The sequence below is a fragment of the Coenobita brevimanus genome, chromosome 58 (genome assembly GCF_032717465.1).
Source record: "Coenobita brevimanus isolate Jiangsu-jjx chromosome 58, ASM3271746v2, whole genome shotgun sequence".
NCBI classification, from domain to species: domain Eukaryota; kingdom Metazoa; phylum Arthropoda; class Malacostraca; order Decapoda; family Coenobitidae; genus Coenobita; species Coenobita brevimanus.
The window spans coordinates 4943036-4967487 of record NC_137011.1 but is presented as its reverse complement, the minus strand read 5'-3'; the positions used below and the strand labels follow the sequence as shown (position 1 = coordinate 4967487).

Genomic DNA, 24452 nt, shown 5'->3' with positions numbered 1-24452 from the left:
TCATAAAGGGAATACAACATGTGGCTTAATATGGATGACACAGATGCTTAGTAACGATTTTCAAGTCAAGCTGTAAGATGAATGTAATACAGACTTATACATTTCAAAATGTGCATACAAGTGCATTGCAGAGACGAGCATCACAGAAAATGTTAAATATTGCCACGAACAACAGCAATTTTAGCATACTTTTACCCCTTGCTTGACAGTACACTACAATACTATGACAATCACAAGAGCCAGTCTCTTACTTGTCATCCTTTTCATAGATGTTGAGGCCAAGAGCATCTACTCCCAGCCAGAGCTCTGTGCCCTTCTTGTTCTTAATGTCAAAGTAGTTGACTCCATACATCTCCAAGTCCTGTGCCAGCTTCAGGTATTCCATCATTGCATCCTCTCTGGAACAGAATATTATGGTGTCAGGTGACAGTACCTCCCAAAAAAGACATAACAGGATACTCTTAATCTACAAAAGAAGGTATCTAACTACTATATATATAAAATAATTAGTTTGAACTATCTACCAATCAATTAAAAAAAAAAGCAATTAGAGTGAGAGTGTACAATGGTGGTAGAGGAAAAAGTCAAAACTAGCAGAAGGAGAGGCATGTTGTGATGAAATAGACCAAAAGTGGTTCTGTCATGATCATCCTTCTTCAGGGAGTTTCTGAAGACAGCAATGCACTGGAGATGATTTTTGGCATTTACATATTAATTCAAATTGCCATGTTTTGATGAACTAAAGATCTCTGTTGCCTTCCAAACCTCTCAGTCCTGTCTCCCCTTAAATAAGTCAACTGTTAACTGTTCACTTCCCAGCTGTTACCTAAGCATTCCTTTGTGCTCGTGGTACCAGGTGATGATGCGCTCCTCCCACTCATCCCGTGTGAGTTTATGCTGGTCCATCACACGTTGGGGCAGGAGGCGCTGGTCGTTGGACAAGGACTTTTGAATTTCTGCATTCTGATCCCCATATTTGGCCTGCACTGCATATGATGCCAGCAGCACTGATGTTTCAGGGGGACAGTAGATTTCATCACTAAGTATGGCATTCTTCACTTGCAGGTAAAACAGCCGCTGTGGAATACAGACTCAAGTCAGCTTTAAAAAAAAATGAAGAAAGGTGGTCTTAGGAGTACTATGATAAATGCAACATAGTAAGATCTCACTCTACCCTTTTCTAATACCCCAAAAGTCCCTACTTGAAACCTAGTGCCTTAAGAATCAATGTCCATTATAATGAGTACAGTGTGCATTCTAATGCAGTCTAATTGTACATGCGTAACTTCTAGTCTGAGGGGAATCTCCTAAACTGATCAAAACAGCCTGGCATTAGCTACTGTCATTGTCCTGAAGGAATGAATGGATTTGGCACTTTATCTCTGCAGTCAAGAGGTTTCTCCTAAGCTGACTAAAGTTGTCTGTCCCCAAAGGAATTATCATGGCTAACAATACCTAGAACAACTCTGTATATTATTGCTTTCGCTGTTGTGGCCCCAGACTAAACTAAGCATGAACTCGGTGGACTGCAAGTCAGTGTCTTTCTGCAGTTCACCTTCTCCTTTCAGGAGAAAGGGAGGGAGCAGAGGGATGTTTGTGTGGCTAGGAGCTGGTTATATCAGTGCCACCAGGTGAAGATGTCCCTCTCCACCATCACAGCAAGTGTAATGATGATAAACAATAGCTGATACCATGACAAGTGATAATAAAAGTCAATGACAAGCAGTTTTAGTAATACTGTAATGGTGGTGGGACAAATTAGCTGCTTTGCGAGAAGGAAGTAGGTAAATATGTTCTGGTACAAGGAAAACAGTTATCTCATATTAGGATATACTGAATAATACGTTAAACAATAGTGATGCAATTGTCAAGTCTTCAGATTTAAAAAAAAAAAAAAAAAAAAAAAAAAAAAAAAAAAATGGGGGGGGACTAGACCACATCTACGAGAAACAGTTTGAAGAGAGAGATGAAGAGCTGAATCCAACTCACCAGTGTGATGTCTTGGATAATCTCATCAGCTACATCTTCAGGGTAGAATTTGGCTCGGAATTTGAACTGAAGGGGGGTTTCTTTCTTAACATCTTGTGACAAAACCTGAAAAATAATTTGTTCTATCACTATCTTAATTAATATAGGCCTACTTAAAAACAATAAATAAATAAATAAAAACTAAACACACAAAATACCTATTAATATACTGGGGTTCTCCTACCCATCTATCCATTTCTTTACAGTCCCATCAAGCATGTAGGGGCCCATGGCTAGGTTACTTAGTCCTGGCATTTTATGTGAATGACTTGTAACACATCCTGAGTGGCATTATGTGAACAATCAACCTCAACCATCCCTTGGATGCAAACCCTTACAAGTTGCACCTGGCTGATGCACTCAGGACCAGCATCATCTACTGGTTATATATTTACCATCCAACAAAGCGCATGGTTTACTGGGTTACAGGAAACCATTTTACTTGTAACTTGGTTTTACATCAACTGAGGGCAGTGATTACAGTACAGTACATTACAGCTTTACATGTAATTATTAAAAGTTTCAGCCAAATCACTGCTGAAATACTACAGAGCAGTACTGTACTCAACTCATGTACCATAGTCAAAATCAGATAATGAAGTTTTTAAAAACTCAAGGAACTGTAACTGGCAAACTACAGGGTAATGAGGACAACTTACCAAACTTTGCAACAAAATCTTAAAATGAAGGTTTTACACAGTGTTCATAAACTTGTTTGCAATGAAAGGTTCCCAAGAGCTGAATTAAATACTGTAGTTAGATGTTACCAGGAATAATAGTAATAAAATCCATTAATCCACACATACCCTTTTGTTAAGCTTGAGCCAGGTGGTATAACCCTTGGAGTCAACATACTGGAGACCAAAGAACCAGATCTCCCGGAGTCCGATAGTCTTCACCACCTGGTCAAACAACTGTTTGCCAGTGGTGTTGGGCTGGATCGCGAACTCCAGCTCCGCGTCCATCGTCGTCACCCGAACATTCACCTGTGGAATAAATGATGGGCTTAGTATTCACTCAATATAAAGACAGACGGCATTTAAAAGAAGGCTAACAAATGCCGTCATCCAAATTTTTGTGTGGAAAAAATTATACAGTATCATATATGTAGCATCCAACTGACAATAAGACTGGAAATGCACATACATGAGAGCTAACAAATGACTGTCACCTAACAAATTCACTTGTAGAGCAAATATCAGGCTTACAAATAAATGAACAGGAATGGAAATACATTAAAATGATACTGTAGCCAACACACTTAGGCCACCCAAACATTCACTGCCTAAAAAATTGCTAGACTTAAGAATCCAAGTGCAGACAAAAAATGAAATAAAAAGATCGTAAATAATACACTGATACTTCAATGACGCAGGATGCTTGACTGACCTGATGAATGACACACAGGTTTTAGACTGCTGTACTAACAATAGTCTGAATTTGTAAGGGGAACTCATAACTTGTTTTTGTCAATCACATGTTACAGGCAAGTGCGTTTGTATCCTTAGCATAATAATGAAGAAAAATGGATGAGATGTAAAGAAATTAATCATACACATATGAAGAATTATGGTATACAGTAACTGATGTAATTACAAGATAGTAATGCTATTTACATATACCTGTATTTTTGTCTACCTATCTGATATACAATATTAAAAATAACACATTTTTGAATGCTGTTCACTAATTAGTGCTGAGAATGGCTGAGTTAATACAATACTGTTAAAGCATCAATACTGTCACTTTTACACAATCAGAATTATTTGCTAGACTTCTAAACCTGCCCGTGTTATTCATCGCCAACTATGCACCTACTGTCAGAACCCTTAATCACATAAGGGGTGACCACGAACAAATCACCACCATGTCACCCTGTCCTCTGCCCTCTGGCTGTCCTCACTCCATCTCACACCTGTCTCTAATATATTTGTACATCTCCACTCTATCCCTCCATTCGTGTACACTACATGGATCTGGCATGCTAGTAACATGTGTCATAGCCTACTGTAAAAAAAAAAAAAAAAAAAAAAAAAAAAAAAAAACCTGCTGATAGAGCATTAACTTTTACTTCTTCTCAATTCCAACAAAATTTATAACTCAGAAAAAAAAAAAAAAAAAAAAAAAAAAAAAAAAGCCCTTGCCCAAAAACCTAATCTCAAAGTACCCACCCTTATCTAACATTTCAACACACAAGGGCTCTCTAATCTTATCAGGTTTAAAGTGCCGACTAATCTACCCTCACCATAGTTCTGCAGGGATATAACATTGTAACATTCACCAAAAAATGTTCAAATTTGAGACACCTGTAAGATGCAGTCAAAGTTTTTTTCTTCCATCTTGTCTAAAGCTGCCTAACTCCACTAATCGCAGCACTTAACCACCAAACATTAGGTACTTCCCTCAGGTACTTGACAACCTGAGCTGTTTTAACCATCTAAATAGAAATTTCAGTTTATTTAATGAGTACCCATTTTGTAGCAGTCACCCCCCTTCCAATTAAGGCCTCCCCCCTCCCCACCAACTGTGAAAACTTATATACACCACTAGTAATGACTTTGCTTAACTCAAAGTTCTCTGACTCATTCCCAAGCGAATTAAATAATCCTATGTTAAAGCACATAAGCCACAAACACATGGTAATAATGACAATGTGAGAATTAATGAAGACACCACAGTGCAGTACAAACCCTACCCTTAATAAATAGTACTGTGCTGGCACAAATAATAATAATAATATGTTCAAGTAATATCCTATGGGAGAGGTGAGACAACCAAGAAATAAAGAATACCTAGATGAATGAGTGAAAATAAATAAAATAATGGAAGTAAGTTCAAGTAATATCCTATGGTAAAGGAGGGAAAACCAAGAAATATAGAATACCTAGCTGAGTACATATGGACATAGGTAAATAAAACTAAGATGATAGTTCAAGTGTTGAGGGTTCAGAAGGTCAATGATGCATAAGTGTTGGGAAGTGTGTCAGGGAGATGCCATTATGAGTCAGGCTGAGCAAGGCTAAAGTTACATTATCACCATCTCAAAATTATCCTTAGGTCTCTCTCTCTCTCTCTCTCTCTCACACACACACACACACACACACACACACACACCAAAATACAGTCAGTTTTGTGGTGTCCAAAGCTATGTTAGCCTATATCAAATTTGTCAAAACTTCATACTAATCGTTATATTGGCATTATTTTATTTTCCACCCGTAACACACCCTATCAATTTGGGTATTTCGGCATTATCGTTGAAAATCTGCTTCTGGTAATATTAACTAAAAAACAGTTGGTCTGTGGTCGATCTGCAATAATTCCCCTACCGGTACCTCATCTGCTGCCACTAACTTTTCCAAATTTTATCGCTATTTTTGCCGTTACGGACATACCTTCTTAGCACTGACGTCAGTTCTCAGCTCAGGAAGAGTCCACATTAGTCTACCGGAGAATAAACCATTTACTTTTCCAAACATCGTAATAAAACAATGACTAGACTACCAAGACGAAGAGTGGAAGTGTTTGTTTTGATTTGTGACGTTCGAGTTTGCGTCGCGGCCGAACATTCGAATTCCCTTATTTGTGGAAAAATAAAATGATATATAATTACGATATACTTAGATTATCATGGTATCAGACAGCCGAAAATTATGTCAAAGCTATTACCTATTTATTTTTCTTTTCACTATGTTGAAAATATTGTTACGGGACCATACTGCTATCAAATAAGAAAAACAAGAAATTGAAATGATAAAAAACTTGAGATCGTAACTAAATCCGTGCTTAGTCATTATTCCACTCTTCCATTTTGATGACATCACCGGTTTTACCATCACTCCTCAAAGACATTATACCTTCATTACTGTTACTAGCCGGGGTGGATTCACGAAAATATTTACGACTAATTACCTATCGCAACTTATGGGTAAATTTTTGTTTCTAAAGGAAGGAAGAAACAGACATGGGAAGATCGTACACTCTTCCGTCTTTCCTCTCTCTCTCTCTCTCTCTCATACAATAATTACGACAGGAAGCAGAAGGAGTGGAAGTGGGAGATCAAGGATGATATGAAATGGCTTAACTGACGGGGTTATGAGTTGGGGAGGAGGCAGCCTAATTGCACATGACAAAATAACATAGGTAATTCATTTATCATTACCCTTATAGGGCTTGCGGCTTCTGGCAATAGAAAAAGATAGACAGATACTATAAAGACAGATGGATAGGCAGACACAGAAAGATGGATAGACAGGCAGATAGATATAAACAGGTCAATAGATACACAAATAGACAGGAAACGTAACAGGTGCTTATTAATTCGGAGCCGGAGCACCCTCAAGAAACCGGAAGTAGGTAAGAAGAAGCAATATGGCCGCCAGAATTCTAATTACCGCCCCGAGAGACATTTCCGGCCCTCAAGGTTAAATTTGGAAACCCTCTCACCCACTCCTCTCTCTCTCACACACACACACACACACACACACACACACACACACACACACACACACACACACACACACACACACACACACACACACTTATTTCATGCCTTTTACTTTCATCCAATACGGCTTGTAATGTCGGAAAATAATAATAATAAAAAAAGTTATTCCCGTATTATGTCTTTGTGATTCGCTTATTATTATTATTATTATTATTATTATTATTATTTTAAACTGTAAATTACTCCCTTCATTGCAAGACTAATTTGTGCACTATCAACTTGCAACAATGAGGGATACAAACGTCCCCCAATTCCCTCCCTATCCCCCAAAAGCACGATGGTGGATTGCAGGAGGAGGGTAACTTCAGCCTGCAGTCCACTGGGTTCAAGATTGGATGAGCCTGGTATTGCTACTCCTACTAATACTACGATAATAATAATAATAATAATAATAATAATAATAATAATGATAATAATCTTGAGACACAAAGGGTACGTAGAGAGAAAGAGAGAGAGAGCCTCTGACATTCAAATAACCTTTCAGTGCATGAGAGAGAGAGAGAGAGAGAGAGAGAGAGAGAGAGAGAGAGAGAGAGAGAGAGAGAGAGAGAGAGAGAGAGAGAGAGAGAATTAAATGGGACACACACACACACACACACACACACACACACTCAAGCTCCCCGAATCCCATCCCCGAGAAGCTCCCTAACACCTCTTCTTTAGCGATTTATTTTTTTGGATTTGGCTGGGTAATATCCTCAGTGTAAGTTATTTATGCAAAGTATGGAGTCAAGAACAAGAACAATAAAAAAAAAAAAAGCATCGCCACAAAAAGGGGGTTTAAAATTACAAGAAAAAAGACAACGAGAGAGAGAGAGAGAGAGAGAGAGAGAGAGAGAGAGAGAGAGAGAGAGAGAGAGAGAGAAACAATGAAAAAAAAGGGAGATAATAAGAGGATATAAAAATGGAAAATTTGTCATTAAGAAAAAATGGGATGGGAAAGACGAGAAAAATTGAGAGAGAGAGAGAGAGAGAGAGAGAGAGAGAGAGAGAGAGAGAGAGAGAGAGAGAGAATGAAAAACGATATAAGAACAGGTTGAAAATAGCTTACATTAAAAAAAAAATAAAAAAAGCGATATCACAAAAACGAAGGTTGAAAATCAAAATAATTTACATTACGTTCCCAAACAGACCAACATTTTCTTCCTATTTTTTAAAACAACATTAATGCTGTATTTGGCGTTACTTTCACCTTCTCCATAAATAAATAAATAAATAAATAAATAAAAATAAATGCATACGTCCTACGCAGCCAAAATTCTCAGCAATACAATTTCGAATGCCGTGATGAAATTATTTTGAATTATGATCAACTTATAATGTCTCGACGTTCATCATCATCATCGTTATAATCCTCCCCCTATTCCTCCTTCTCGTCATTATCACCATCATCATCATCATCATCATCATCATCGTTACAATCCTCCCCCTCTTCCTCCTCCTCGTCATTATCATCATCATCATCATCATCATCATCATCATCGTTACAATCCTCCCCCTCTTCCTCCTCCTCGTCATTATCATCATCATCATCATCATCATCATCGTTACAATCCTCCCCCTCTTCCTCCTCCTCGTCATTATCATCATCATCATCATCATCATCATTACAATCCTCCCCCTCTTCCTCCTCCTCGCCATTATCATCATCATCATCATCATCATCATCATCGTTACAATCCTCCCCCTCTTCCTCGTCATTATCATCATCATCATCATCATCATCGTTACAATCCTCCCCCTCTTCCTCCTCCTCGCCATTATCACCATCATCATCATCATCATCGTCCTCCTCCTCACCCTTATCCTCGTCATAATCTTCATCACCATCATCATCATCATCGTCCTCCTCCTCATCCTTATCCTCGTCATAATCTTCATCATCATCATCAATCATCATCATTTCTTTTTTTTCAACTGCAGGTGGGGTTAGGTAGGGTCCATAAGGCAAGGAAAAGGAAAGTTTTAAAAATTATCTATCTATCTACTGTATTTATCTATCACTGAGAACACAATTTTTCATTTATTTTTTTTTCATTATCACTGAAATAATAACGCTTCAAAAGGAAAGGGAGTGACAGTGTAAGGTCATGTGTTTCTCCCCTCTCCCCTTCCCCTCACCCCTGTCTCTCCCCCTCCCTCACCCCTGTCTCTCCCCCTCCCTCACTCCTGTTTCTTCCCCTCCCTCACCCTGTTCTCCCCCTCCCTCACCCTTCCCACGTCTCTCCCTTCCTCCCTCACCCCTGTTTCTCTCCCTCCCTCCTCCTGTTTCTTCTCCTTCCCTCACCCTTCCCACGTCTCTCCCTTCCTCCCTCACCCCCGTTTCTCCCCCTTCCTCCCCCTGTTTCTTCCCCTTCCCTCACCCTTCCCACGTCTCTCCCTTCCTCCCTCTCCTCATCTCCCCCCTCCCCTTCCTCACCCCAGGTTCATGCACGCCCAGCACGTCTCGTCACCACTATCCCTGGGTAAAACCGGTTATGGCGCAACGCTAGGGGAGGGGAGGAGAGAGGGGAGGGAGAGGGGGTGAAAGGGAGAAGGACATACGAGGCAGACCAAATGGAAAAAGACCTGAAGAAGGGGAAAGAGGGAAAGATAGGTGGGGGAGGAGGGAGCATGGGGACGTTTAGAAAGATCAACAAAAGAGGATAGACGAAGGGCAGGAGACAAGAAGAAAGATAAATATATAAAGAGGATAAAAAAAAAAAAAAAAACAAGGGTGACATGGAGTGAGGAAACTTAGATGGAAAGGTCAGTGAGAGAGAGAGAGAGAGAGAGAGAGAGAGAGAGAGAGAGAGAGAGAGAGAGAGAGAGAGAGAGAAAATTTATAACCCACAAATAAACCCATCCCAGTTACACACCTATGCAAACAGGTAACAGTGACGTCAGCATTAATATTGGAATCTCTCTCTCTCTCTCTCTCTCTCTCTCTCTCTCTCTCTCTCTCCTCTCTCTCTCTCTCTCTCTATGTGGGTAATGACGAATGGAAGAATGAAAAATGGTGGATGGAAAGTCTAGTTATGGGAGGGGAGGGGAGGGGAGGAGAGCGAAGGGGAGGGGAGGAGGGGAGGAGAGCGAAGGGGAGGGAGTAGGGAGAAGAAGAGGTGATGTAATATGACGTGATGTGAGAGGGGTGAAGGATGAGAATGAGAGGGGGATGCAAGGGAAGGAGAGGAGGGAAGGGAAGGGAAGGGAAGGAAGGGAAGGAGAGGGAAGGGAAGGGAAGGAGAGGGAAGGGAAAGGCAGGGAAGGGAAAGGCAGGGAAGGGAAATCAGGTGGGCAGGATGAAGGGGGAGATAAGGAGTTGAGGTAGGAAAGGTGGACGGAAAATCAGGAGAGGGGAAAAGTGACGGAGAAGAGAGGAGAGGAGAGGAGGAAGGGAAGGAGGGGAGGAGATGGGAAGACAGACAGGGGAGGAGGGAAGGAGAGATGGAGAAGGAAGGAGGGAAGGAGAGAAGGAAGAGAGAAGGAATGAGGGCCCAAACTCCTAAGAAGGAGTGAGACGAAAAGGGCGAGTTGATTTTGAGGAGGAGGAGGAGCAGCAGGACTGCAGGAGAAGGTTAAGCAATGACTCAGCTCTCAAGCGCTCAAGTGGGAGGTTCTGGGCAGGAGGGGGAGGTGGAGGGAGGGAGGAAGGTTGAGTGGAAGTGTCAAGGGAGAGGGGTGAGGGTGGAGTGAGAGAGGGAGAGGGAGGAAGGTGTGGGGAGGAATATAGATGAAGGGGAAAAGTGAGGGAGGGAAGCTGATAAGGAGGGACGTACAAGAAGCCTCTCTCCCTCCCCCCCTTCTCTCTCTCTCTCTCTTTCTTTCTTTCTCTCTCTCTCTCTCTCTCTCTCTCTCTCAACAGGTGTGCCTTTCGAGCCTGAGTCATACAGGTATACGCAAATTAGAAAAAAGTCATCTCGATTATGTATACACGTCAGGTAAGGACAATGATATCGATAGGGTAGTACGGTAGTTGTGACAGATAGATAGAAAGATAGATAGATAGAAAGAAAGATAGATAGATAGACAGATAGATGGATGGATAATTTGTGGATGACTGGATGATTAGATAGATGCACTGTGTACTAAAATATAGAACGATATTGTTATGGGAAGACACAGGCAGATGGATATATAGACGGATGTGTGGATGTCTGGATAGATATAGTGACAGAAGGATAGAGCGATTAAATACAGCTGACATTTTGGGTAGACAGACAGACAGACAGACGGATGAATATACAGGTAGATAGATGGATAGATAAAGGTGGATAGACAAACACAGTACATATAGGTAGAAGACTCGATAGAAAAACAATAGAACTATAAAAATGACTGACCAAGGTAAGTATGCAATTTAATCTCCTTATTTACCTGTCGACCTCACACCTGGATCACAAAATCGCTCCACCCAAACACAAAAACTCAAATTTAACTTTTTTAAAATCAATATCTATGCTGGCAGGAATAAATCTTTGATAGAGCTTATTTTTGTACCTGTCTTTACCTTTTGTGAGCTGAGAGAGAGAGAAAAGCTCAATAAGGGTCATTTTTACTGATATTTTTCTTTATCATGTGTGAGCTGAGAGAGAAAAATAAGGCTCATTTTTAGAGATGTTTATCTTGTGTGAGCTGGGAGGGAGAAAAGCTCAATAAGATTCATATTTATAGCTATTTTTCTTATCTGTTGTTTGAGCTGAGAGGGATAAAAGCTTCACACTGGGAGATACTGATGAGCTGCCTGAGTGGCTGCGTTAGTGTGAGTGGTGGAGCTCTAAATACCCACTCCACTTTAGTTACTACTCTTCCACCCTGCAATTCCACTCCCATACCACACGCCTATCCACTCCTAACACTCCATACTCGCCTCTTCCACTCTTACCCCTTTCCTTATACCCAATCCAATTCTTCTTCCACCCTCCACCTCCACCACATTCACTACGACAATGCTACGGCTCCACATCCTTCCACGGAACTTCTTCGTGACTAGCATCCCATTCCAGTGTTAACCTCAGGGTTCTAGATAGAGGGGAGGCAAAATTGACGGCAAGATCAGGTGAGAAGGGTAACGTTCTGTCATCCACTATTTTTCCTAACTTTCCCCAGCCTTTTCCGTTCACAACCCCCTACCCACGTATTCCCTGCTCACTCTCTTTGCAATCTATGAAATTACCTCTTAGACTCTCCGTATATTCACTTCAAACTCTCCACGCACTCCCCTCCACTCTCCTTGACCTCTAAAGGAAATGATCAATGGAGGTAGGAGAGTGCCTTGGAGTGACACACCGTCAAACATTACGTCTTTAACTCTCTATTCCTATTTCAACTCTCCATTCACCTTTCAAGACTCCATCGGCATTCTTGGCCATCCACCCAGCCCTTAACTCTCCATTTAGCTACTGACTCTCCCTCCACTCCCCAACTCCACATCCACCCTCCAGCTCTCCATCCACACCCAGACTCTCCTTCCACTCCCCCTCTCTAATCAACAAAGGAGAAAGCACAAACATATCACAGTATACCAGAGAGGAAATGTGCCATACCCGCATACACAACAGGCAGGTCACATGCTTCATTCACCATTCATCACACATACACTCCCTCCACGTGCCTCATTCATAGGTATTCATTCATGGGAGGCTAGGACAGGGGGCACTAGTACAATCACTCATCTGTTATTCATGGTCATTCATTCACGTGATGGTGGGTGACTGTGGTGACGTATATTTCCCAGAGTTATTCATATTCATCCATTCTTTATTCGCTCATCCATTCATCCATCCATCCAAACATTCATTCAACCATCCATCCATCCATTCATTCATTCACTCACTCACTCATTCATCCATCCATCCATTCACTCACTCACTGATCTATTCATTCATTCATCCATCCATCCATCCATTCACTCACTTACTCACTCGCACCCATCCATCCATTCATTCACTCATTCATCCATTCATTCATTCACTCATTCATTCATTTGACCCCGGTGTAAGACTAAGCAGGACACATTCTACACGACCCTGTTCTTCACGGTCATTCATTCCCGTGAGATAGGGGAAACGTGAAAGACATTAAATTCTTCAACAACTCTTAAGTGGTGGTAGTGACAAGTGGTGGTGGTAATGGTGGTAACAAGTGGTGGTAATGACAAGTGGTGGTGGTAGTGGTGGTAGAAACGGTGGTGGTAACAAGTGGTGGTGGAAACAAGCTCCAAAAATAATTCATCATCATCATGTAATCTTGAGTCATCCCACGAGGAGCATAGAAGCCCGGGGTTAGGTAAGTTGGTCTTGACAATTAAGATGAGAGTGACCAGCCTCATTCATCCCTGTGTGACATTACGTGAGCAATAAACCACAACCATCCCTTGGATATAAACCTGCACGGGCTCAATCCGACTGGAGAGCCTTAATTACCCACTAAACCACCAGGCGCCATAATTTGGTTATATGGTTACCACCCAGCATACTAAATGGTTTCCTGGTGTACAGGAAACCGTTTTGCTTGTCACTCAGTGTAGGGTCATCTGCAGACAGAAAGACAGGGAAAGAATGAAGGAAGGAGAGACAGAAGAGGATGGATGGAAGAGAGGAAAGGGCAGTCACCCAAGAGCAGCACTACATCGAGTGAGTGGGCGTTGGTTAATTAAAATGGACATGAGTCATAACACAGAAACAGGTTAACTACTACATAAATTACCAACACCAATACCTTTACATAATTACTTGCAACAAAATTTAACCTAGTTCCCTTCCATCTAATTACTCTCTCTCTCTCTCTATCACCATGGTCATTAACTTTACTATCTTTTGCTTGGGGTTAATTAGTAAAAAAGATTAACATTATATCTACTGGAGATTTAACAGTTGCTATTTTTTAACATCATACGAAATGCCTTATGGCTAATTACTTTACCAGAGTCATTAACTTCACAACGGGAGTCATTCACAAGCCTAATGTCCCCGTTTCTCTCCCTCTCTCTCTCTCTCTCTCTCTCTCTCTCTCATACAAGTGATATATTACCCACACTTCTTTCCTTCTCGTCTCCATTTCTCTCTCTCTCTCTCTCTCTCTCTCTCTCTCTCTCTCATACACGTGATATATTACCCACACTTCTTTCTCATCTCCATTTCTCTCTCTCTCTCTCTCTATCTCTATCTCGATCCCAAACCATCCCAGTTATTGTATTTCCTCGGTGTTTCCTCACTTCGTCAATATTAAAAAGATTTACTTGTTAATATTATCTTGCCATTGAAAAGAATTGCATTTTGTTACCATCTTACTGTATATACTTTTAATTTCTCTGGCTTGATGATGATGATGATGATGATGATGATAAGCTTTGCAGTAATAATGAAACCAAAAAGAAAATTGGGTATCCTCTTTATTCATTACTAAATATAACTCAATCACAATAATAAAAACATACATACACACATACATACATAAATACGCACACACACAGTACATACACAAACGAAACAAAAGTGGATATCCTATTATACATTCCTTTCAATAACTCAGCTTCCTCTCACACCCTTACATACATACATACAATTACACACACAGGGAGGCGGATGTTGAACCCTAACAAAGGATTACTCAGAAGGATGGATTACCAGAATGTGCGTCTCTCTCTCTCTCTCTCTCTCTCTCTCTCACACACACACACACACACACACACACACACACACACACACACACACACGGATGTAGTCATTAACAAAGGATTCCTTGGAAGGGGAGGAAGGATAACCACCGCCTGTTAACTATGACAACACAGAGGACGATAGGAGGAGGAGGAGGAGGAGGAGGAAGAGGAGGAGGAGGAGGAGGAGGAGGAGGAGGAGGAGGACAAATTAAAAAGCAGGAAGACAGTAAGATAACGTAAAAAATAATGGAAAAGAGGACACTGTACGATAAAGCAGAGATAACGATAATGGAAGCAAGGATAAAGAAGAAAAATAGAGGGATTAAAGAACGCTCTCTCTCTCTCTCTCTCTCTCTCTCTCTCTCTCCAATAAATACGAGTACATACAATCCATTCCTACAATATATATTTTTTTCCTTTCAGTTCCCCACCCCTCTCTCTCTCGCTCTCTCTCTCTCTCTCTCTCTCAGCATCACAGTTCGTAATTATAAAACATTCCCCCAATCCAATAGTCATAAATAAGGAACCGTCCAAACTTGAATACAAATTAAATGATGCAATAAAACGTATGGAAGGAGGGAAGGAAGGAAGGAAGGAGGGAAGGAAGGAAGGAAGGAGGGAAGGAAAGAAGGAAGGAGGGAAGGAAGGGAGGGAAGGAAGGGAGGGAAGGAAGGAAGAGGTGTGAAGAAAACAGAATGATGGAAGGAAGGAAGGAATATGGACAACAGGAAGGACGGAAGGAAGGGGTGTGGCGAGAAGGATGGGAAGGTAGGTAGGAAGGAAGGGGTATGGTCAAGAGGATAGGAAAAGGAGTGGAGAGAACACCAAGGAAGGAAGGAGGGAAGGAAGGAAGGAAAGGAAGTGGGAAGGAGGACTGGAAGGAAGGGAGGGGCAGAAGGTAAGAGGGTAGGGAAGGGAAAGGAAGAGAGTAAGAAAGTAGTGGAGGGAGGGAAAGATATGAAAGAAGGGAGAGGAGGAAGAAAATAAGGGAGAGCAGAAAAGGAGGAAGAAAAGCAGGGAGGGAGGGAGAGGAGAAAATCAAACACGAAAGGTAGATGGATAAATAAATAGAGAGGTGGATCGAGAGGATGAGGTGAATCAGTAATGGCCCGCAGCTGCGCCCCAGGTAAATAACTAAATAAATTCCACCATCCAACACCCCCTATGACTCATTTTGCGGGGGGGGGGAAGGGAGATATCGCTGCCCCCTCCCTATCCCCCTCCCTCTTTCGCCCCCCTCCCTATCAATGCCCCACCTCTTTAATTCTCCATACCCTCTCTCCCCTTTCCCCTACCCTCTCTCCCCTTTCCCCTACCCTCCCCTCCTCCTTCCTCCAACCCTCCCCCCCATCCACCCCCTTTCAATCACACTTCTACTTTTATTCTGATCAATTTCCTCTTCTAATTGCATTCTCCTTGGTTCAGGAAGCTCCCTAGCACCTCTTCCTTTGCGATTTAGTTTTGGATACGGCTGATTAATATCAATCTGCGAAATGATGAAGTGCGAAGGAGAACTGGAGTTGTTCGGGAGATGGCTGGTAGAGTTGAGCAGAGGGTGTTGCAATGGTTTGGGCATATGGAAAGAATGGATAATGAACGATTGGTGAAAAAGATAACTAGATCTGATGTGAGAGGTGTAAGGCTGAGAGGGAGACCACGAATAGGATGGATGGACAGTGTGAAGAGAGCGCTGGATGCGAGAGGGATGTCTGTTGAGCAAGGAAGAGTGGCTGTGCGTGACAGAAATAAATGGAGAGAAATTGTGAATGAATAAGTGATGACGCAGCCCTGAGGGGATATTCTCCCGCATTTGGTCTGATCAGCTAGTCAGGTCAGGTGCGGGTAAGGGGATGGGTCTGTTATGATGTGGCAGGGGTAAACCAGTTCTGCTGTCGGGCCCTGCTGCGGATGTCACTGATTGCATTGCGCAGTTGACCCTTGTGCGGTGTGATGCGGTGAGGATCTGTCCGTTCTCCCCTTTGGGGCTAAGATGCGAATGAATGTGTTTGAATGGATGAGTAAATGGAGAGTGAGTCGTCCTGTCTCGGCTACCTCCCTTTCCTTGGGGGAAGCAGCCTAGGTATATAGATAGATAGATAGATAGATGTTACAGTTGCGTATGATGGAATTTGACGGAATTACATGACAAGATGAGGACAGTAAGGTGTAATACAAAAAATAAATCGCTTAGGAAAAGGTGTTAGGGAGCTTCCTTAGCCATCGAGAATACGGGCCACCATCACTAATCCTTAACAATTATCTAATATTTTACTAACATTTGCCAAACTAACAATACTCTGTTCACTTTAACTTGGCGTAACATTTTCCCATATTGCATGCTGACCTGTTCAAGCAAAGTGAACACCGGATTATGATGCTAGTCACGAAGAAGAGGCGGTAGTCAGTGTCTTATACCGCCCCCTAGTCATGTGAGATCAGCTGCAAAAGGACGATAATCTGGGCCAAGTTAAGGTGAATGGAATATATGCTTAATTCACTCCAAATCCCTAGCTAACCAGACCCAATCATACACTAATAAGCTCCGTGACACCACTTCCTTAGCGATTTATTTCTGGGTATGGCTGGTTAATAGCCCTGTGAACGTCAACTAGCTAACCACACCCAATCATACACTAATAAGCTCCCTGACACCACTTCCTTAGCGATTTATTTTTGGGTATGGCTGGTTAATAGCCTCGTGAACGTCAGTAAATTTTATCGGAATTACACTCACGGTTCTTTCCACGACACTCTTACAATACACTCTGCACACCCAGTCAATTTCAAGTATACCACTATGTATACTACCAACCTCACGACTACCTACACAACATCATTATAGGAGGACTGTATCAAGCTCATCTCTGACATCATTTCGACCAATACCGTTTTCTTCTCTCATACACTTCAACACATTCATTAGCCGTACCTACACATACATAAACACACAAATACATACCGTACATACATACATATATACGCAAACATACATGCATACACACGTATACATACATTTTCTACCCCACATAACCATAGATCTCTCTCTCTCTCTCTCTCTCTCTCTCTCTGCATTGATATCTCACTGACTAGTTTGATGAGTGTGGTTATGGATCTTTTTCTTTGTGCATTATTATTATTTTTTCTAACTCAAAATCCAATCCACTCCGTTTATAATTCTGCGAGGTATATGATGATGATGGTATGGATGATGATGATGATGATGATGAGGATGTAATGATGATAATGATGATGACGACGATAAAAATGACTGACACTAAGATGATGATGATGATTCCACTGCAGTTTTTCAGTCCTATACGCTCTCTCTCTCTCTCTCTCTCATCACCCACTATCAGGAACTCTCCCTCTTATCTCAGGATATAATGACATCACTGTTATAGCCAGCAGCGTAGAAGAATTTTAAAAAATGACGAGATAAGCTCAAAATCAACTTCTTTACTCCTTTTACTCTAACTTGGCCTAAAATTACCATCCCTCAATCCTGAATGCTGAGTTGCAACAATAGGCTGGCGCTAGAATATGATGCTCGTCACGAAGAAGTGCTATGGAAAGAGAGCCGTAGTAGTCTTTTTCTGCCACTGAGCTACGTGATATAAGCTGCAAAAGACGAAAATCTGGGCCAAGAAAGAATTTTGTCACCCACTCTCTCTCTCTCACACACCCACACCCACACCCACACACACACACACACAACCATCCCCCCCTCCCATCCATCCACCCACCCACCCACACATTCACACACACCGACACACACACACAAAACCTCGATCGTGTGTTCTCTCATGCCAACACTATCAAACTTCAACATTATTACTAACAACAAACCCAAACCACGAACGTCATTACCAACACCTAACAAGCCGGAACTAACGATGTCCTTACACACACACACACACACACACACACACACACACACACACACACACACACATACACACACACACACACACACATACACACACACACACACACACACACACACAAAATACATCCATCACATACTAAAATTCCAAACACATCAACACACTAGATGCACACACACACACGCATCCACACCCACACACACAAACACACCCACACCCACACACCCCTAAAAAAATATATATATAAGTCACACCATCCAATCGAGACCTATTCAACCTCATCACTATTAAGGTCACAAATGAGGTGTAATTATCTCGACCTAACGATGGCTGGGGTCAATTATCAACAATACGTGCCTAACAAGCGGTAACTACGAGGTCTAATTGGCTATTTCGTACTGCCCAGCCAAACAAGGACTGACTCTTTGTAAACGTGAGATGAGTTTTGTTCAACCGATGTGTAAGGAATTATTGGTACAGGAAGGAATATTATTGAAGTATTATTATTGTTGTTGTTGTTATTATTATTGTTATTATTATTATTATTATTATTATTATTGCTGCATCTGTAGCGATTAAAGCCTTCATGACCATCATCATCACAATCTTCAACATCTTCGTCATCATCATCATCATCATCATCATCCTTCATAAATCTTTTTGTTACCTACATAATAAAGCTTCCTCTCTCTCTCTCTCTCTCTCTCTCTCTCACACACACACACACACACACACACACGACCACCACTTAATGATGTCAGTGATTACATACCTTAATTGCCTCATTTAGGGTCATTAACAAGCAGATCACGGTAATTACTGATCTGATCTCGAAAAACCTAATTAATTTTTGAATATATTAAAATTGTGAAAAAAGTGAGAGAGAGAGAGAGAGAGAGAGAGAGAGAGAGAGAGAGAGAGAGAGCCAATACTACACTGTGACTCACCTTTTGGATCCAAACACCTGTTGACTTCAGATCTCTCTCTCTCTCTCTCTCTCTCTCTCTCTCTCTCTCTCTCTCTCTCTCTCTCTCTCTCTCTCTCTCTCTCTCTCTCTCTCTCTCTCTCTTCAGGTACACGCAGTAAACACGATACGAAAATGTATATCTATTCCCTATACCCAATGAAACTAGATAGATAGACAGAGAGACAGACAGATAAAATAGACAGACAGACGGACAGACACACAAAACTGGATAGACAGGTAGGCAGGTATGATAGACAAATGAAATAGATAAAAATAATAACGCCGCATCCTGTAAGGGGTATCGCCAACAATACAGCCTTCAGTATATGCTTTGTCCCTACTAAGAAACAATCCCTACTCCTAAGACGCCCCTAAAACTGCCTACACGTCTTAAAATATTCCTTTAAATCCTTCGTTACATGTTTAAGGAGGTGAAAGTTGGGTGCTCTCTCTCTCTCTCTCTCTCTCTCTCTCTCTCTCTCTCTCTCTCTCTCGTCAGTACTCCTTCGTCCTTCGTAAAAAAAAAATATAATATCGATAAAGGTCTGTCTGTCTGTCTGTCTGTCTCTCTCTCTCTAAATCCTCCATTACAAATTAAACAATAAAATATTAGTAAAAAAAATGGAAATCTATGACAAACTCTTAACTTTAACCTTTCAAAATAAACCCCAATAAACAGATAGACAAATAGATAGATAGATAGATAGACTTACCAGCTGAACCATGATGCCGTTGTAGTTATAATTACTCCTGAAAGAGAGGTGTGGTGGTGTGGTTGGTGGTGGAGGCAGGTGGTAGACAGGAAGTGGCCACGGGGAGGAGGGGTGGAGGAAAGAGGGAGGAAGAAGGAGGGGTGGAGGAAAGAGGGAGGAAGAAGGAGGGGTGGAGGAAAGAGGGAGGAAGAAGGAGGGGTGGAGGAAAGAGGGAGGAAGAAGGAGGGGTGGAGGAGGAAGAGGGAGGGAGGAGGAAGAGGGAGGGGAGGAAAAAAATCAAAGGGGGAGAGGAAAGACCAGGGGAAGAAAAATATGAGAAAAGGAGAAAGGAACAGTAAAGTGAGGTTGGATGGGGGGGGGGAGAGAGAGAGAGAGAGAGAGAGAGAGAGAGAGAGAGAGAGAGAGAGAGAGAGAGAGAGAGAGAGAGAGAGAGAGAGAGTGGAGAAGGTAAAAGAATGAAGGAGAGAAGGAAAGAGGAAGAATGAATCAGAGAAGGAAAGAGGAAGAATGAATCAGAGAAGGAAAGAGGAAGAATGAATCAGAGAAGAAAGGAAGAATGAAGAATAGGAAGGAAGAAGAAAGACGGCGAAGGGAGAGATGAAATAAGGAAGGATGAGAAAGGAAGAAGGGAGGGCGAAGAAAGACGTGCGAATGAAAAGGGAAGAAACAGAGAGGAGAGAAGAATGAAGAGGGAAAGAAGAGGAGGGAAAGAAGAGGAGGGAAAGAAGAGGAGGGGAAGAAGAGGAGGGGAAGAAGAGGAGGGGAAGAAGAGGAGGGAAAAAAGAAAGGGGGGAGAAAAGAAAGGGGGGAGAAAAGAAACGGGGGAGAAAAGAAAGTGAGGGAGAAAAGAAAGTGAGGGAGGGAAGGGGGGAGAGATGGGGTGAAATGGGGACGGAGAAAGACAAATGAACGATAAACGAGGAGGAATGAGAAGGAGAGGAGGGAGGAAAGGAAACGAGGTCGATAGGGGAGAGGAGAGAGGGGAGGGGGGATACTGAGGGAGAAGGGGAGGGGAAGAAGCAGAGGGGGAAAGAGGGGAGAGGGGAAAAGGCGGAGGGGGGAGAGAAAGATGAAAAGTCAGAAATGCGACGACACAAGAGGAAATGATTTGATGTGGTGGGAAGATGATGATGGTGGAGAAGACGAGGTAAGAGGAAGCAGAAAGAGGGAGAAGGGAGAGAGGAGGGAGAAGAGACTGGAGAGAGAGAAGAAGGGAGAAGAGAATGGAGAGAGAAGAGAATGGAGAGAGAGAAGAAGGGAGAAGAGAGTGAAGGGAAAGAAGAAGGGAGGAAGGGAGACGAGAATGAAGGGCGAGAAGAAGGGAGGAGAGGAGGAAGAGTGAAAGGGAGGAGGTGGATGGAGGAAGTGAGGGGAAGGAAGAGAAGGAATGTGAAAGGGAGAAGAGGGAAAGAAGAAGAGGGAGAAGAAGAGGGAGAAGAAGAAGGAAGAGGGAAGAGGGATATGGAGTGGTGAAGGAAGAGAAGAGGAAAGACTGAAGGAAATGGAAGAGAAGGGTGGACAGAGAGAGAGAGAGAGAGAGAGAGAGAGAGAGAGAGAGAGAGAGAGAGAGAGAGAGAGAGAGAGAGACCGGAGGAGGGAGAGAAAAAGGAGCGGGCAAGGCGTGGCATGTGACTCACCCCACCAAAGGACGGTTAGGACGGGTATGTTTCCTCAACCCACTTTCCTCCGCCTCTCCCTCCTTTCCTCCACCTCTCTCCTTTCTCTCCCTCTCTCCTCCAGCTCTCTTTCCCTCACCTTCTTCCACTTTACCCCTCCCATCACTCTGCTCCACCTCTTTTCAAATATTCAATTCATTTTCAAATCCTACCTCCATTTTCTATCCTCATTTTAAACCTTTCATTGTTTACCATTTTCTTTCAACATTCTTCGATCTTCTTTATATACATTTTCATTCTCTTTTCCACTATCCACCATTTTTCCTCCACTGATTTCCTCCAATTCTCCTCCTTCCATTGTTTCCTCCTCCTCCCTCCCATCTGCCACTTCCTCCCTCCACCAACCACATTCAAATCACTTGTATCACGTTTTCTTGCATTAACTTTCACGTAATCCAGTTTTTCCGTTATTTCGATTTTTTTTTTTAATCACCCAACCGTTACCCGTTGCACATGTTCACAAAATCACAATATACTTTTCTTTATTTATTATTTTTTTTGGCACAATATCGACAAAGACCAACGGATAGTATCATGTATCTTCGAATTTTCAAACCACCTTTATCAAAATATTTCCGTTACGCGTCACCGGATCCAACGGCTTTTTCAGATAATTTAAAATAACACAATATATTACACTGATAAAGAATGATAAACAGGGAGATAAAAAAGGGTGATACAGGAGACCGAGGGAGAAAGAAGGGAGAGGGAGAATAAACGAACGTGCTATCAGGGAGAGGTCTGGTTCAAAAGTGCCGGGGAGGTGAGTGAGGAGGATGGAGCCGGTATTACGGATCCCCCACCCCCCCTCTTCCTCCTCTCTCTCCCTCCCTCCATGCCTCCCTGTCCCTCCCTCCCTCCTTCCTCCACCCCTATCTTTCCTCCAAGCTCCCCCCAAACACCCTCATTCCGCCTCTCCCCACTTCCTTCCATCTCATTAATGTCTCTCCCTCTCCCCCTCCTCCCTCCCTCATTCTACCTCTCTCTCCCCCTCCCTCCCTCCCTCCACTCCCCCTCAAACCTCCTTCCCCCCTCTTTCTCCCCCACTTCTTTCCTCCCACGTCACTTCATCTATCCCTCCATCCGCCTCCCCAATCCTCCACTTATTTACATACCCATCCCTCTCTCTCTCTCTCTCTCTCTCTCTCTCTCTCCCTTACCCCTCCCCCTACCTCCATTCCTATTCCCACTCACTTTTTCCTGGAGGGTTTGGTGGTGGGGGGAGCCTTCTTGCTTTACTATCCTTATCCTTCAGCATGTAGAGTTAGATCTTGTAGTCATAGTTTTCTCTAACAAGCAGCCTCGAAAGGACCATAAGGTCTGTTGCTGTTTGCTTTCCTGTGTAATCCTGTGTAATCCCTCCTCCCATTCCTTCCCTCCCTCTGGCCGTCTCCCTTTTACTTTCTCCACCCCTTTTCTTAGTCTCTCTCTCTCTCTCTCTCTCTCTCTCTCTCTCTCTCTCTCTCTCTCTCTCTCTCTCTCTCTCTCTCTCCTGGTACATAATTTCTTACCTGTCTTCTTCAATGGTTAATGTCCATCATTAGACAATCCTTGTTTTTTACTGTTCCCTCAATTTCCTCCCCCCCGTCCCCCCCTCTCTCTCAAATATTCCTCCTCCTTCACCCCGTTCCTCTGTCGCACCATCCCTGAACATCCACACTGTGCAATATCCACGCTATGTCTACAGACTCTCCTTTGACTCAACGTACCCGTACATAATGTCACGCCTAGTTATTTATCTATTCGATTATTCATTGTATTTTACTACTTTCTCTTTCAGGTTATTCATGCTGGTAGCTTATAGATAATATATTATAGAATGTGGCTTTTCCCTTTCAGTCTTTCCTATGAAATTTCCATATCAGTTTTTCCATGCAGCATGGTGGCTTTTTTCACTTTTTTCCGGTCAGTTTCAACTGGAGGGTTTAAAGACGGGGGAAGCCTTCTTGCTTTACTATCCTTATCCTTCAGCATAGAGAGTCAGATCTTGTAGTCATAGTCTACTCTGTAACAAACAGCCTCGAAAGGACCATCAGGTCTGTTGCTGTTTGCTATCCTTTGTGCTTTGTACTCCATCCCCTCTCCCTCCCTCCTCCTCCTCTTCTCTCGATCCCCCTGTCTATTCACAAGCTCCTCCACACCCCTCTCTCCCCTCCTCCTTCCCTCCCTTCCTTCACCTCCTCTCCTCTCTCTCCTTCCCCCCCTCCTTCCTTCCTTCTTTCATCACCCTTGCCCTCTTGCGACTTCGTTTTTCTTCCCTCCCTCCACTACCCCAACTTCCTCCCTCTCTCCCTCTCCCTCTCTCATTCTCTCTCTCTCTCTCTCTCTCTCTCTCTCTGAATTTCCTTCTACATTTCCACTTTCTCCAACTACCCAGTGTTATTCTCATTTCTCTCTCTCTCTCTCTCTCTCTCTCTCTCTCTCTCTCTCTCTCTCAAAAATGCCTATATAAACACAAACTATCAAACAATACACGAACAAAAGAAAATAAGAAGGAAAACTATGGGAAAGAAGGCAAATAATAGCAATAGCAATAATAATAATAATAATAATAATAATAATAATAATAATAATAATAACAATAATAATAATAATAATCATAATAATATAATCTCATCGCTTATAATGGCTCCAACATACTTGCATGAGTAGGCCTTTGTCACCTAATGGCGGTTCCCCACGGTGCTCGATCTCTGGCAGCCTCCCTATTCAGTCACTTATCCCTGAGGTCACACGCTATGACCTCGTTCCAGGTATTTTTTGGTCTGCCTCTCATAACCCTACCCTTGACGTTCACGCTTCTCACCCTCCGTAGCTAATCATCCTCCATCCCCTCAATATGTCCGAAGCATCTCAATCTACCCTTCCTCATCACAATACATTCCAGTCCCATCCTTCCTCTCAACTCTTCAATCGTAATCCTAGCTCCCCCCCTCCTCCACGACCTCGCATTCAAGGACGCACTACACATCCATCTAATCACTGCCATTACTGTACGTTTGAGCCTACGAATATCCCCTTCCTTTACTGCCCAGGTC

At 42.6% G+C, this 24452-nt stretch overlaps 1 protein-coding gene across 4 annotated transcripts in view; it reads right to left on the bottom strand.

Moving 5' to 3' along the window:
* Moe (moesin) overlaps window positions 1–24452 on the bottom strand; it is a 122475-nt gene that overhangs the window by 7977 nt on the left and 90046 nt on the right. For 3 of the 4 annotated variants that reach the window (XM_080274543.1, XM_080274546.1, XM_080274545.1), the window contains exons 3-6: window positions 2835–3014; window positions 1990–2094; window positions 827–1077; window positions 252–398 (exon numbers count right to left, since the gene is read on the bottom strand). In XM_080274543.1, coding sequence (XP_080130669.1) covers window positions 252–398; window positions 827–1077; window positions 1990–2094; window positions 2835–3014 — 683 coding nt within the window. Of the gene's footprint in view, window positions 1–251; window positions 399–826; window positions 1078–1989; window positions 2095–2834; window positions 3015–19738; window positions 19776–22137; window positions 22154–24452 lie in introns of those variants that run through there. The other variant, XM_080274544.1, reaches the window with a different exon arrangement.